Below are 16,126 nucleotides of genomic sequence, written 5' to 3'. Positions count from 1 at the left end.
TATAACTCTTTTTAGCAAAATAAGTTAAAAAAAAATTGAATTCTAATTTGAATTACGCATTCCATCGTTCCATCGACTGTTATATATGTTATATTCTCTGTTTCTCATCACTAGCCCGTCCGTCAAAAAGATCAAGCTTGAACAGGGTATAATGATTACGTATCACTTACCAGAAAAGTAACTGATCCTGGATATTTTAATTGCGAAATTTCATTTGCATTAGAATATTTCTTCGCTTATAAAACTAGTAACCTGTTGCACCTTTTATTTTTAAAAACATGGGGTTTTTCAGGTTATTACACGTTATTCTGTATAGATCAAATTCTTATATAACTTTTTTACAGGACATCAATTTACTGTTATAAAAAAAATGTAATGCTTCAACAAGTATATTTGTATCAGGCCGACAAAATATATGTTAATGATGTGTTATCTGTGCTAACATTATACATGCGAAAGTAACTCTGTCAGTCACCTCTTCACGCTTAAATCGCTGAACTGATTTAGATAAAATTTGGTATGGAGTTCGCCCAGGGGAGGACATAGGTTACTTTAAATCACCCCTTAAGGGGTCGAATGGAAGTGACGGTTCGTGTGCTACAAGTAAAGTTTTATACCAGTAAGAGAGTCTAGTGGGAAAGGAGTGGGCATGAGGAACTGCGGTGTCTCAACTGCACTGCTTATTAAAAGTTAAAATAAGAAATACAAGGATTTATTGTAAATATTATTTATTTAAATTCGTGCATAACTAACAAACGTGAACATCGTGACATAATTATTAAACAAATAAATTAACCCATTAAAGCAAACAAAATTAAATTGCCAAAAATAAACGACCTTCACAGCTAATACAATACATTAATCCTTACTAAGTCCAAGTGCCAATTTCATTTCCAACGAATAGTTTTCAACTGGGTCACATTTCTTTACTTTTTCCGCCAAATCATTGACATCGTCTTCGCAGTCTACGAATATCTCATCGTCAGCTGACACGTCAACCATTTGCGTTTCACTCAGTTCCGATTTCATCTCGTCATTACTTACTTCGATATTATCAGTATGTTTAATTTGATGTTTTATTTCATCATTAACTTTCTCTGTATCCATAGACTCGTTACAGATACCTGAATCGTTCGCTTCTGACGCCTTTCCTTGTTCATTTTCTTCCGTCAATGTGTCTTCTAATGAAATATCTTGACTCAGCACTAAAGTATTTTCATTATCATCGGCTAAGGATTCAGTCGGCGATGGAATATAATTGACATATTTTAAAGTACGCTGGTGTATTTCCTCTTCTTCTATATGAGTTTCAAGTATACGCGACACTTCTGGCAACTGAAAGACAAAAATCATGTTACTACTTTATTAAACGTTTGATTTGGATCGGACTGTGAGAAATCGAAGCCATTTGGTTTGTGTAGGAGTAAAAATAGAACCAACCCAAGCAAGATATACGTGTCATAAAATACTGACTGAGGATATATTTTTCTATGGTCCTAGCACTAACAACGCTATGTTGGCTGGAACTAACGTAACCTAGGGCTAGACAAGCGCCCAGCTAAAAAAGTCTGCCTAAATATATTTTTGCTATGTGATGATGATGACGATCAGTAGTAAGAAAATATTTCAAATATTTTGATAGCTTACAGTGTACTCATTTTCCAACTCGTCAGATATTTTTTCAATTATAGCATTCGTGCTATTATCGACTCTACTAGCGTACGACGTCACTACGTCCAACTGCTTATACATTTCTTGTTCCTCATATTTTATTGTTTTCTTTAGAATTTCTGTAGCCACAGAGTCTTCTATGCGTGCGTTTTGTGCCATATCAGAATAATTAACACCTGAAAACAAAACTCCCTCAAGGATCAATTCTTGGACCATTTCTCTTCCTTGTTTATATAAATGACCTGCCACATCTCCTAGGTGATAAACTCGAGATAGTATTGTTTGCTGATGATACTTCTTTAATTTTTAAAATAAAAAGACATTTTTCGATATATGACGATGTGAACAATACTCTCTGAAATAGTAAATTGGTTTAGTGTTAATAATTTAATGTTAAATAGTAAAAAGACTAAATGTATTAAATTCACTACTCCCAATGCAAGTGTCAAAACGAGTGTACGTTTAAACGGGGAAGCATTAGATGTTTTAGAATCAACAGAGTTCCTTGGTATGACAATAGACTCTAAGCTCCAATGGGGCCCCCATATAAATAAATTGGCGAATAGACTTAGCTCTGCAGCCTATGCGGTAAAAAAAATTAGACTTTTGACTGATGTGGATACGGCACGCCTTGTGTACTTCAGTTATTTCCATAGTGTAATGTCGTATGGCATCCTACTCTGGGGTAATGCAGCTGACATTCATACTATTTTTGTACTGCAGAAGAGGGCTATTCGTGCAATTTATAACCTGGTCCCAAAAGATTCGTTAAGAGGTAAATTTAAAGAAATTAAAATAATGACTGTCGCTTCTCAATTTGTTTTTGATAATGTTATGTATGTACGCAAAAACATAAAAGATTTTCCCAGAAATTGTGACGTACATTCTATTAACACTAGGAACAAGAATAAACTTGTTACTCCAAGTACCCGATTACACAGGGTTAGTAACTCTTTTTTGGGGCAATGTATACGTTTTTACAACAGGATCCCAGAAAACGTTCAAAATTATTCAATTATAAAATTCAAAAGAGTCGTTAAAGAGCGTTTGTGTGCTAAAGGATATTACAACACTAATGACTTTTTAGTTGACTGCACACCTTGGGAATGAAATGATCGCCTCCAGGCTGTTTCAAACAACTAAAATATACTTATCATTGTACCTACATGGAAAATGGTTAAAAAAAATAAAAAAAATATATCCCGCTGAGTTTCTTTCGCCGGTTCTTCTCAGGTCCGAGGTGCTAAATTCCGAACCGGTGGTAGATTTTTGACAATCAATAAGCAAGTGCAAACACTTCTATATTGAATAAAGATTTTTGACTTTGACTTTGACTTTGTTCCCAAACATTTAAGGACCTTTTATTAGTTTAGGTCAATTTTATTGAACTTATAGTTTGACTTAATTTCGTTAACATTTATCTAAATTTAAGAATTGCTTTTTGGTGACAAAATTAAGATGACGATTAAAACGATATAGCAATTCCAATTAAATATACCTTGCGATGGGAATCTGTTGTCTTCATAAGAATTAATCGCGTCAATAATCGACTGTTTGGCTTCATCACTATCCATATTACCTAATGTTTCATAAGTGGAATGACACTCATCACCTCTTCGTGAATTTTCATCTGCATTGAAACAAATATTAATCATCAAAATAAATTACGTTGTTATTGAAATTGTACGCCCAATATTTGTGATGGCGCCCAAATTGGATTTCTAAATTGGTATCTAATCAAAAAAAATGAGTAACACAACTAATATGATATATTTCTAATAATTACCATTGAGTTGATCTGCTTCACCATCTACGTCACAATTATTATCTTTTGTTTTATAACCTCTAAGATTTTTTTGTACAAATTGTTTATTTCTTGACTTAGGTGATTCTAATATATCGCTTTCAGAGCTAATTGCATCTGATTCATTTGATATATATACTGATTCAGTGTCAGCCGATGAAGCTAGGGTGTAAGGTTTATTATTGTAATTTTGTATTTTACAACTATTTTACAAATACCACATGTACATGAGTACACACAGGGGGGCGATCTTTATTTAAAACATCACATACGTGTTGTATCTACAGTGAAAAATTTATATACATTATTTCAGCTATATAATTATACAAAATATAAAATGACAGTTTCTTACGACCAGACTCTATTACTTCATCGCCAATGTCATATTGTAGTTCTGGAACTGGTAACTGTTTCTCAATATTTTGGTATAGCACAGCTCCTGGTATATGAGTTATCTTAACTTTGCTATTATCTAAAATATAGGTTTACTCTAGCGTTATGCATTAAATGTTTCGTTTAAAAATATAATAAAACAAATATTTAAGTAACCGCTTAATTTTTAGAAAACCAATAATAAATACCAAGCAAATAACTACATACATTTGAAGAATTACATGTATTCGGACTCTCCCCGATTACTACTTTAATACAATATTCATCATTTTTAAAATGTCTTAATACAAATAAAGCATTGTGGGTTTTTTGATAAAATTGGTAGTAGGGTGGTATATGGTTACACCGCACCGCCCACAGACATTGGCGTTATTAGATATACTAACTATCTTTTCATTACCAATACGTTACAAACATTGGGAATTAGAATATAGCCCTTGTATCTCACTTACCCTTTATACCATACGACAACACCCAGTGGGCTGGCATAAAATTCTGTTGCCAAGTTAATGATGAAATAATTTAAAGATACATTGTGTAACGTGTCATGTTTTTTCCTCAATGAGCGTATTTTTTCTTTGACTATGTCATCATAATATAATATTATATATTACTAGACACTGCATCATTAGCTTCCAACAGTCTGACTTACCTGGTGGTTTGCCACATGTGAGCTGACTGAGAGCGACCCTGTCGAAAGCATTGCAGTGATCGTATTTTGTCACGAAATTCTTCTCTTCGAGTGCATGAGCGGGTGTTGGTTCTTGCCCCTTGTGGAACTCTTGCATTATCTTCTCATCGTACAGCTTCTAATTTTTTAAGGAAATAATGATTTTAGCCTAAGAAAGCTCTTAGAGTAAATAAATGTACCAAAACTATCAGTCGAAGGAATTTGACAATTTGCGATAGAAATACAAATTATAGCTACCATTGGATCAACGGCAGGTTCTCCTCGTGCAATCCTAGCCTCTCTTTCCACCTGTTCCTTTTCAAGTTCTTCGAATATTTCTAAATCTTCAGCACTTGGTTCCAAATCCAGGTTATCGTCACTAGCTTTTGAATTCATTCGATGCATGTATTTTAGGAAAGCTACACCGTCACTGTCACTTGTACCTTTATATATATTATAATTAAAAACAACATATTCAATGAAAATTAATACACTACAAAAGACCTTACGTTGTACAACTAAAAATACAATCATTCAGAAAAACCTCTTTAGGTTCAATCAATGATTTAAAATGAATGCATACAGCATGCATTTTAGCACATGATTAATAATGAAAGATATTTGAAAAAAAATGGTAAAACTCACCTAGTTCACTAGTAGTAGTTATTTCAGTAATTTGTTGTTGACTTGCATGGGGCAGACTGACTTCGTTATCACTTCCTCGGTCTGCTTCTTTAACGTTACCATGATTGATATCATCTGTTTTTACCTCTGCCATATTATCATTATTAACTTCTGTAATTAATATTTTTTTATTACTCAATTTCTCTTTCCAGTCTTGATCTCCGGTACTGTCAGTTTTTACTTCTTTTATTGTAACTTTATTAAGCCCTTTATTTCTTTCACTTTCTTGAGATCTTTTATTATATTCTTCGATTATTTCAATCAGAGGCTTTCTTTCATTTGTTTCAACTGATTCTTTAGTCTTTAGTAGATTTTCGTCACTTTTAGTTTTCTGCTTGGATTGTTCAATGCTTTCTGTAACATTAAAGGCATTTATTTTAATAAACTTTATTATAATTAATACATAGCAAATAACAAATCTGAACGAATTGTAGCTGAAAGATTTACCTTTTATTATCTCAGAGGTTCCTTTCCTTTCCACATGTGGCGTTTGATTAAATAGCAAATTACTTATAGCGTTTAAATCAGTAGAAGTGTTTCTGAATGTTTAAAAAAATATATATTAATACTTCGACTCAAGGAAGTAAGTAGGTCTAATAATGATTCCTTTTCAGCGTCCTATTAAGAAAACATACCTATCGCCAGAATTAGGGCCTATATTGAACCCAGTCCACTGATCTTCACAACTTTGTTCCTCCTTCAGCTCCTGGACTAATCGCTTGCCTTGATCGATTTGTGACCATTCAATTTTACTAGTTTCTGGATCTAAAATTTAAATTAATTTATATATCTAAATGTGTCTCATTAGTTATTACTTAATTATGTACCCTTTTTTGAATCAATAGAATAATTATGAAATTTAATAAAAAGTAAAATATATGTAGAAATATACTTAAACATTTTGATATTGAATCATATAAGCGCATTATTAATTTATTATATTAAAATTAAAAATCGTAATTTTCAGTCTGTATATCACGTGACCTCCACGAGCCAGCATGGTGTGGCATCAGCAACGCAAAAACTGTCATTCCAATATCATCTGCCACTTTGATACACTTTTCTGGAGTTTGAATACTAGTATTTGTACATTACACTCCAATGATAGCGATTGTAATTCATTATTTTCCCAAAACACACCAAATATTTATAGCTGTTAACGTTGAATGAGTACCGGTCGTACATATACGACTTCTGTTTTTAACAATCTGACGTCATCAAAATGACTGATATAATTTATGCGGGAATAAAAGATTTAAAATTTAATTTAATTTTATGAATATATAATTTTTTTTAATATGTAGATGAAATATTTGAGTAGCCTTTAGTCCAGCAGTGGGAAATTTACAGGCTGCTAATCTAATGTAAAAATAAATACAATTTTACCTTTTGAATCTTTGTCACTGTCGCTGGAGTCACTTTCACTCGTAGTGTCATCAGTTTCAGAATCTGTCAGCGTATCTTCAATGACGTCAGAATTTGATTTAACGTCCTTTTCTTCTGTATTTATTTCGTTAACTTTAATTCCATCAATGTTTTCTTTTGAATCAATTTCATTATCCTGAACAGTAAAATATTATATTTACGTATTGAAAACGGAATTAAAACATTCGAACTAAACTAGTAAAGTATGAAATGGAAAATAAAATCGAACCGTCTTCTAAAAGTTTCTGTATTTGTTACTACATCAACCCTTACTATCTCTTTTTGTATACTCAATGAGAAACCTTTCGAGTAATCGTGTTAAGTCTAAATTCACTATCTGCCGCAAGTCTAAAAAATATCACAGCACGAACACTGGCCTCAAAATACCCAAAATCTTCCGAAATACAAGTACGCGTTGTGGTATAAATAAGCCCTCTTCAGGATATGAAGTTTTCTTATACAACAGATTCCACGTAGGTCGCATACGCTATCCACTTTTTTATGCGGATCTTTTTGAGAGACCGGTGACCATTTCCAATGAAAGTAACAGTACGGTAGTAAATGTAGTTATGGTGTGTATATTATTGTTCTTTCTTAAATAACATCACTAAATAAAATTACACATATTCTTATATATTTGAAATAATTTTAAAACTGTCTCATTGATTTCACCTTATTCTCTATTGCCAGAAGACTCGTTTTCTCTTGCTCGAGAAGTTCTCGAGCTTCTCGCTTAGCCTTGTTTTCGTCGCGCATCTTGATCAAATAACGTACGCTCTGCATAACCTTCTCTTGATCTTTTGCTATCCACCTATTAATAATCGTTTCGTATAAATAGTTCGAAATGGGTGATATGAGAGATATTAAATATCATTATAACTGTTATAATAATAATTGAACTATAACTGGTGACAAAGAGACATCTGAAATACCTTCCATAGAATATTTGAAAAAAATAGGAAGCTGCCAATAACACTATGTTCTCATTCACTCTGATCGTTGACAAAATAGATGAAAGACAAGTACCGGCGCCTTTCTGCGACTTCCTCCTGAACGCCACCGCGGCGCCACGCCTCAGCACAGGCCCGGTCACGCGGAAACACGGGACGATTGTCCAGGTTGAGCAGCTCCAACAGCCGGAGTGTTAGCGTCTTGCGATACGCAGGGATATTGCGCACCACCGGATTTCCAGTCAACACCAACACTGAAACGCATTTTTAATAAAAGCAAGCGATTGTTTTCAACCCTTTTAATTAAATATACACTTAAAATATTGAACATGTAAATAATATATTTAGCTGAAGTTTGCCTTCTGAACAATTTTGATTCATTATTACCTTTTAATACCGCCATATCAGCTAACACATCGACGATTATCGGATCCTCCAAACGATTGTAGGATAAATCTAAAACTGATAGGTTCTTGCAAAATCGCAAATCATTCAAATCATCTGAAAAATAACAGAATTAGACCAAAAATACTAATAAGGCAAATATGTTTTTCTCGCATGGAATCTTCATTCATATAATATTTCTCACCGATACTGCTCAACATGTTATGACTAATACTCAGCGTTTGTAGATCGGGAACAACGTCCAAATTTTCAATTTTCGTTACGAAATTATGGTCTAAATTCAATGTATTTAGCTTAGGACAGCCATTTAGATTTTCAATCTTCCTCACTATATTATAGTGTAGATAGAGACATTTCAGTTCAGAGAGCGTATCTAAGCCTTCAATTTTTTGAATACCATTATTTTCTAAAAATATGCATTTCAAACCAGTGTATTCTTCTAAATTCTCTATTCTTGGAAATCCCTAAAATATTTAATATTAAATGTTAACTCATTCTGAAACATCTTAACACAAACAATATCCATATATTTAGTTTATGCATTATGTAATCATAGGTATTTACTGGTTTGACAACTAGTAAATGGATAAGCCCTGCGTGTACTGTTGTAAAACGTTTACCTTAAAGTGTAAGTAAAGTATATCGTTAAGATAAGGAGTGCTGTACAATTTGTGTTGCTTGCAAAGATTTTTAATAAGTTCTTTTGTCATTCGAGGTCCTCTATCTTGTTCTTCTAATTCTTTATCAATCTTTGACTGAAACTGTCTTTGCTTTTCATTCTTTTCCTGCTGTTTTTTATCTTCTTCTTCATTTTTATCTAGAAAGAACAATTCATTAACAACAATAATTTACTAAGAGTGGCCTGTCTATTTAAAAAAAAATATCTTATGTACCTATTAACTCTTTATCTAGAGGTGGCACTTCCAATATTTTGTCGTCTTTGTCGCTGTCGTTTTTGTGTAATAATTCATCTTTTCTTACGTAATCTCCTTTGGCTTTATCATCTGTTTCCACAACTGATACGCTTTGATTTGTACTATTTTTTTTGTTCTCTTCCCGTCTCAATAAATTATTAGCAAGACGTAAAACTTCCTTATTGTCTTTCATTTTATCTTTTATGTCATATAAAAGTCTGTCAATCTTTCTGTTCTTTTCTAGATCTTTGTGTCCTACGTCTCTTTTTACGACATCACAATTAATACTTTCATCTACTTTATCACTTTCGTCTATTTGCAATAGACACTTACTTTCCATTTTATCAGAATTACCTCCATTAAAATTGGTTGATTTTGGGTGCAAAATACTATGTGATTTTTGTAGGACCTCGTCTAGGTCTTTGAGGAAGTCCTTACATTCTTTATTTCTACTTTCATAATTTGCCTTACTTGTATTAATTCTACTTTCGTGACATTTTATTTCATCATTTAACTTATTTATTGCATTGTGAATGTCATTTATTTCTAAATGAGAAGAAGATTTAGGTTCATTCTCAATATTATTTACGATCTCTTGCGTATCATTTTCAGTAATTGCTCTATGTTTTCTATCAATCTCATTCCCTTCTTTTAATTTCTGGTAAGCGAGATTAGATTTTCTAGAATTTTCTAAAGCTTCGTTAACACCGTTTAATAACTCATTCATGCTGTTTAATTTATTAGTTATATCTTCTTTAATAAGTGTGTTTAGATTTTCAGCACCTTCAACAATATTACGAGCAAGATTTTTCATCTCCCTAAATTCAAGCTCATTGTTTTCAGCGTTTTCATTCTTACCGATTTCAAAAATATTCTCCAGTGTATTGTGTAAAGATCTTTCCATGTTTTCATCAAATTTTACTCTATGATTGTTTGCCTGCCTTGAATTACAACTATTATTTTGAAGTGATAGTACTGAATCTGTTTGTTTAAAGCTACAGCTTAAGGATTTAGTTTCGTCGCGATTATTTTCGTTACTATAATGCTCATCTTTACTTAAAATACAATTTATATCGTTAAGAACTTTTTCAGTTGCTTTAAGTTTTAGTTCAAAATTTTTCGGGCTGCAATCCTCTGCATTACTTTTATCAATGCATACCGGTCGTTCAGAATCTATTTTATTTTTGAATTCGCCACTAAGGTCAAGTTTGATTGGATTATCCTTCATAGGTATATTTAAAGCATCATTAATAGCATAACTTTCTTTGATTCCTTCTAAGGAAGAGTCTATTTTCGGACCACGCACTAAACAATATGACGATTCCTTCAAAATTTTATTTTCCTCTATTTGCAGCTTACGGGGATATCTTTCACTTTTATTTATTTCATTGGGGTCTTCGTGCTTGTCAGCCAATTGCTGCAACATTTCCTTGGTTTCTTGATATCTTGTTTCGTAAGACTTATTGGTACATTCTGTCACAACTTTATCTATAGCGTCAAACTCTCTTTCATCGTTTGATTCAGAATCATTAGATATATTTTCTTCGTTAATAGTCTGTGTTTTGAATATTTGACTTTTAGATCTATAAGCGGCTGCAGCATTCATCAAGACCTGCATATTTCTGTATTTGATTGTATTCTGTTTGGCAGCATCACCAACTGATGAGTCGAGTTCTGATTGAATATCATCGTACTTTGATATATTGACCTGATCTAATGGAACCGCAATGTCATTATTAAGAGAGTCATGATTAATTACAATTTGAATCTGACGGGCTTTTTCTGCTATGATTGGGCTATCTTTCACCAATTCTTTTATTTGTTCCGAGGTTAATGGCTTACTATGATCTTCGACGTTAGTAAACGGTTGTCCTGTCATGACCTCATACTCTGACTTCACAGTTCCTGATGCTGAAGCAGCTATATAAGGTCTATCTACATTAACGCCTTGAATTAATGGTTTAAGTTCATTTTCAATAGCTTTATCAATAACAGATTTAGGGAATTTTGCATCTTTAAAGAATTCCTTGAGCTCAGCTGTCTTTGTTGCTATATAGTCAGAATCCCCTACCTTTAAATCAGTTGTTTCCATTTTTTTTATCTAATAATGTAGTCCGTATCGTAAAATCAAGTTTACTAAAACTTGTTACTATTGCTATGGATACGCAAATAGTTCATTTATTATGCCAATATTCGAAAATAGAATATAGTCTTGTATATTTATAAAATTATCTTTCATGTTTTGTTTCTTTTGCAAGAATAAAATAAATAATTTAAATTAACTCGAAAAATTCATTTCTTTTTAGGAGAACCTAAAAGAAATCTTATATGTACAATTTTAAAAATATTCTTTAATTGAGGTGTATGACATTAACATGCCAATTTTAATCTGTGCTTACCAAACGTCAAATTCTCAAGCTAAATATTTGTCACCAACGACTCGGCGAGGGTTTATTATTAATACAAAGTATAAAGTTATTAATTGGTAATAGTGATTGAATTAACTGTTTTATTCTATTAATGTCTTTCAATAAGCGTTCCTTCTGATCGCCTCACTTTACGTCGAGGAAATGGCAGACGAAAGAAACTTTCGATCGTCTTATTATGAAAAAGTTGGCTGCCGCGGTGTAGAGGAGAAGAAATCTTTGGAAATACTTATGAAAGAGAAGCCCTGGGACAGGGTTAAGCTTAAACAATTCTGTCTACGTTTTACTGTTCCTGCTGCTTATAGGAATTTGGTATGGAAAGTGTTACTCGGTTAGTAAGTACTAATTACAATAAAACGAAGGTAGTTAAAATATTATTTACTACCTGCGCCTATACAAGCTGTGCCTATACAAAAAAAAAAAATTGTAAACTTGTTAAATGCTAATTGATACATTTTGTAATCTTGTTTTTCTCATTGCAAACACAGAAAATACATTTATTGGAAATGCACTTTATAAATAACAATTTTATTGCACATATATTACACAAACAATGATTGTTTTAAAAAAGTGTTTTTGTTTCTTATATAAAAAAAATACTTTAAATAAATCAAATCAGTTAAGAAGAATAAAACAAAATAATTTAAATTTTTAAGATTGATGTTTATTTTATTGTTTTATTAAAAAATATATATAAAATATCATGTTATATTTCACAGATATTCTCCCAGTTTATGCAGATTCACACCAATTTGTAGCAGAGCAACGCACAGACCAATATAACCATATGCTGTACGCAGTGGAAATGTTAGAACTAGTTGATATGAAAGCCCCTCGCAGTGAGATTCTTCTAGCTATGTGGCTACTTGAAAATGAAGAACGGAAACCACCTAAATTCCCAGAAACCAATTATAATGTTAGTATTTCGAACTCTCCCTTAATTTTATGCTGCTTTCCATGAAATGTTTTAATGAAATTGTAGTAATCTTGTAAGTAAGAAATAAGTGTTATTAGTTACTTACAGATAAATTTAAAAACTACTTAAAGAATTAATATAGAACTTTAATAAAATTTTAATTAATAGTTTTAGCATGAACATGGATGATGGATTTAATGCTTATTTGAAGTGGAGATATTGTAATAAGAATATTAATTCCTTGTAAAATTATGTTGTTCATGAATACGAATCGGTCTTCTTATATAAAGAAAACAATCCATGTTAGAAAATTTATTTTAGCAATGTAATTTATTAATGTATTTAGTCTGTTTTATATTACAGTCGGCCGACACATTTATACCAATAGCCAACACATTACTCCAGCTTTACGATGATGAGGTGGACGTCTATTGGCTAAGTAAGATGCTGACGGAGATAGTTCGTAACATGCAAAAAGAATTACCAAAATTGAAGGAAGCCTTTCAAAGCATGCTCGAAAAAGAAGATGGAGAACTATATAAGTAATCAGTCTAAGTAATAATGTTATTTATACCAACATATTCAATTCAAAACAGTCCATGAATTATCTTTCTGCCAAAATAAAAAAAAGATTGTACAATCACCTGTCACACAGGCTTCGGTTTACTTTTGGGGAGATATTTTGATGCTTTGGACATACTATTGACTCATGAGTCAACGAAAATTTATCATTTTAATTGGCTTTTGTCTATTCTTTTAGGTAATATTAGTTTACTTAGAGCATCTCATTTTTAATAAATGAAAAATAAATTACTAAATTCAATTTGATTTTCGAATAAATTGTGTTTTGAATGTTAAATGGTTTGCTATCATAATTTAGGAAGTAAAATTAATATAGCTAATTACTGAAATGTTGTTTTATAATTAATGATTAATTAAGCAAGAACTGTCTATAGTGTATTAGTAAATCGGATGGAATATATAAATCATATATTTTTATATTCTCTCCGTCAATAGAAATAAGCACCCTGAACAGTTAGGGTTTTAGACTGATCGCAAAAAATATTTCTATTTATACTATGATTAATAAGAATATATATATACAACAAGAAGATATATTAATAATATCAATGTATGTTTTAGCCATCTTGTCGAGAAGAAAGCACTAGACGTTTTACCTTTGACAAAATGGTTCAATTGCTGTTTTGCTGGAGTATTAGACGACACATCACTTACAAAGTAAGTTGTTAACAATTATATAATAAGTCAGATTTTTTATTTATTAAGATGGTTGGAACTTGATTATTGGAACAAAATCAGACTCAATAATTTATGGTATTATTTTTTATTCAATTACTAAACAAATCAAAAATAAGTGAAGATATGATTATACATCATAATTCCCTCTCTCTCTCTGGGTCTGATCTGCACCAAACATGAATACTGTGTATTCCTGTGTCCCAGTTAAATTGTTGAGTAAATCATTGTTATTACAGACCAAATTGTCTTGGATCAAATGGTTGGCAGTTGGTTGGCTACTGTGTATGTACTAATATTTACTTGCCACTTACTAACAATATATCCATTGGCTGGTCTGCCATTCTGAAATAAATAAATAAAAAATTGGAATTATTTTATTTTTAGGATATGGGATAAAATCTGTAGTGGGGCACCAAAGATCCTGTCCTTTGTGGCTGTGACACTAGTTATAACTTTAAGAAGAAATATACTTAAAGCCAGAAACGGTGATGAAGTACTTAAGTGTGTATCAGAGGTATGTATCTTTTTAACTTATATTATTGTTACGTAACAGGCTGTAAGTGTCCCACTACTGGGCTAAGGACCCCTCCCTTTGAGGAGATGGTTTGGAGCTAGGGTTCCCAGGTCGCCAAACCTGGACAACAATAGCTGGACAAACCAGCCAGTTTGGCCAGACATTTGGGTAAAAAGGCGGACATTCTACATTATTAAAGATTTTATGTCTTAGTATTAATAAGTATGATAAAAAAAAATTGTGTGTAAAATCAAGCTTTTCTGATTATTACCATAAATCTTGTTAAATTCTAATGAAATATAAATAAAATCAAATGTATCTTGTTTGCCAAATAGTGGAAGTATTCCTTTATATCCGAAGACTAGATGATTTATATCAAATAATACTAAAACGGACATTTTTATAAATTAGAAAAAGTAATTATAAATTTTATCGTGATCATTTTTTCCAGATACCTGAACAATGTGAAGAGGTGGTAGCGAATAAAGCCATTGAATTATGGCAATACTACGCTCAACCACAGAATGATCAGCTTGCGAAGAAATGATGTATGACCTTCTAATGAGTTCGCCTCATTAGAAGAAAACATTTGACAGTGCCGACAGCCACTCAACCTACCAAATTATTAAAATTTGTTTGATAAAACCTCTAAAGCTCATTAGTAATTAATGTTAACGGCACAAGTTCTATTATGCTCTCTTGGACTATTAACTAATGCATTGTAGCGAGTGTTACGGTTAGGTGGATAAGGAATATGTATATATTATTACTATTTTAATGGCAGTGCTAGATACATACTAAATTTATGTAAGCAATAAAATTGTAAGCTAGCCGACCACTGGATTTGAACATATAACAGAAGAAACCACCATAAAACTCAGTTGTTACTTTTTATCAATCACGCGAATCACTTAAAATTGTACTAATATATCCTTTGTGAACAACAAATGTTGATCTAAGTGATCTTTTATATCATTAATTTTATTATCTGTGTGATTTAATATAGAATAGAATACTATGCTCCAAGAAGGATGATATATGATATATTTGCATAAACCAATCAAAATCATTAATTTGACAAGCATTCTTTTAATTTTCACATCAGCAATATAGAAGGTATATGTGAGCAATATGTTGGTCCTGTAAGCTATATAGAACTACTTTAATAGTTATAATTATTATGTAAAATTTAACATATTCTTTAGAAAAAAAAAATGAAATGTATTTGATTTAAAAAATGGCTTGAGTGTAGCTGTATTATAAGCTATGTTTTATATAAAAAAGTGATATTATATGGACAATTGTGAATAATGCTTTATTAAATATACAAAATAATAATTTGTAGTAGTGAAATTGTATTAATATTCAGTGTTAAGGGCAGTCCCTCACTAGGAGATTTCACTTGTTTCGTAACAGTTCAGATTCGAGGCATTACATTGAGCAACCTGGGCAATTCTACTAACAAATTGTCACTTTATCGCAATCGAGTCGGAACGTTATCGTTGCCGTTCAGCAGGTGAATCGAGATCTATATTAATAAATAGAATTGGCCTTCAGTGACGGTGAAGCTGAGTTTTATTTGTATTAGCTTGAAGTTGAATCGGAACGGGACACTATCATAACCGTTATATGTTAGTAGAATTGTCCTGCAATGATTCAATTTGTAGAATTACACTAGAGAAGAACACACATTAAAGTGTACATTTCGCCGATTTTTAAATAATTCGCGAGTGATACCTGTGAGGGACCGCTCTAAGGCAAAACATATTTTGTATGATCAGCAAGCTATATCTAGTATAAGTCGTGGTTACAATGTCTAACGCAGAAAATTACTATAACGTTATGGCATTAACATTTTGAATATAATAATATTTTTACACAAGAAATTTAGCGCGTCTGTTGAATGATGCATTGTAATACTATTAAAATATTTGAAACAAGCAGCGTAATAGTTTTCTTTGCCTCTTTTTTCCTTTTGTCAGTTAAATTAATTTTAATTTATTTAGTTGGTACGCCTTATTGTTAAATATACATTTTACAGGTCTAAAAATATATTTGTATAATATCAGAATTGAATGCATAGTATAGGGACAT

General features: G+C 31.7%; 2 protein-coding genes across 2 annotated transcripts; one reads left to right on the top strand and one right to left on the bottom strand.

Annotated features, from left to right (window-relative positions):
- Positions 1-755: 755 nt before the first annotated feature.
- LOC125072991 lies at positions 756-11,008 on the bottom strand. Its single transcript, XM_047683630.1, has 17 exons — positions 8,924-11,008; positions 8,623-8,787; positions 8,187-8,466; positions 7,985-8,098; positions 7,674-7,851; positions 7,320-7,458; positions 6,609-6,783; positions 5,858-5,987; positions 5,670-5,761; positions 5,184-5,576; positions 4,797-4,981; positions 4,521-4,677; positions 3,828-3,947; positions 3,458-3,637; positions 3,170-3,301; positions 1,648-1,847; positions 756-1,335 (listed from the first exon to the last, which is right to left on the bottom strand). The coding sequence occupies exons 1-17, from the start codon at positions 11,006-11,008 to the stop codon at positions 859-861; spliced, it is 5,202 nt and encodes a 1,733-aa protein (XP_047539586.1). The 3' UTR covers positions 756-858.
- A 322-nt stretch (positions 11,009-11,330) lies between these two features.
- On the top strand, positions 11,331-15,972 carry LOC125072948 (TBC1 domain family member 7). The gene is made up of 6 exons (XM_047683584.1): positions 11,331-11,673; positions 12,062-12,258; positions 12,622-12,800; positions 13,402-13,497; positions 13,903-14,032; positions 14,484-15,972. Exons 1-6 carry the CDS (start codon positions 11,487-11,489, stop codon positions 14,577-14,579), a joined length of 885 nt encoding a protein of 294 aa, XP_047539540.1. The 5' UTR covers positions 11,331-11,486; the 3' UTR covers positions 14,580-15,972.
- The last annotated feature ends 154 nt before the right edge of the window (positions 15,973-16,126 follow it).

Source organism: Vanessa atalanta, chromosome 23, assembly GCF_905147765.1.
Source record: "Vanessa atalanta chromosome 23, ilVanAtal1.2, whole genome shotgun sequence".
NCBI lineage: Eukaryota > Metazoa > Arthropoda > Insecta > Lepidoptera > Nymphalidae > Vanessa > Vanessa atalanta.
This window is presented reverse-complemented; position numbering and strand designations above follow the sequence as displayed.

Excerpts from the sequence above, each read along its gene's own strand:
- LOC125072991 (XM_047683630.1), bottom strand. The coding sequence starts at position 11,008 with ATGGAAACAACTGATTTAAAGGTAGGGGATTCTGACTATATAGCAACA. Across the intron at positions 7,459-7,673 it reads GAAGTCGCAGAAAGGCGCCG|GTGGATAGCAAAAGATCAAG; the intron begins GTACTTGTCTTT and ends GATTATTAATAG. Across the intron at positions 1,336-1,647 it reads AGTTGGAAAATGAGTACACT|TTGCCAGAAGTGTCGCGTAT; the intron begins GTAAGCTATCAA and ends TTTGTCTTTCAG.
- LOC125072948 (XM_047683584.1), top strand. The coding sequence starts at position 11,487 with ATGGCAGACGAAAGAAACTTTCGATCGTCTTATTATGAAAAAGTTGGC. Across the intron at positions 13,498-13,902 it reads GACGACACATCACTTACAAA|GATATGGGATAAAATCTGTA; the intron begins GTAAGTTGTTAA and ends TTTTATTTTTAG. Across the intron at positions 14,033-14,483 it reads TACTTAAGTGTGTATCAGAG|ATACCTGAACAATGTGAAGA; the intron begins GTATGTATCTTT and ends CATTTTTTCCAG.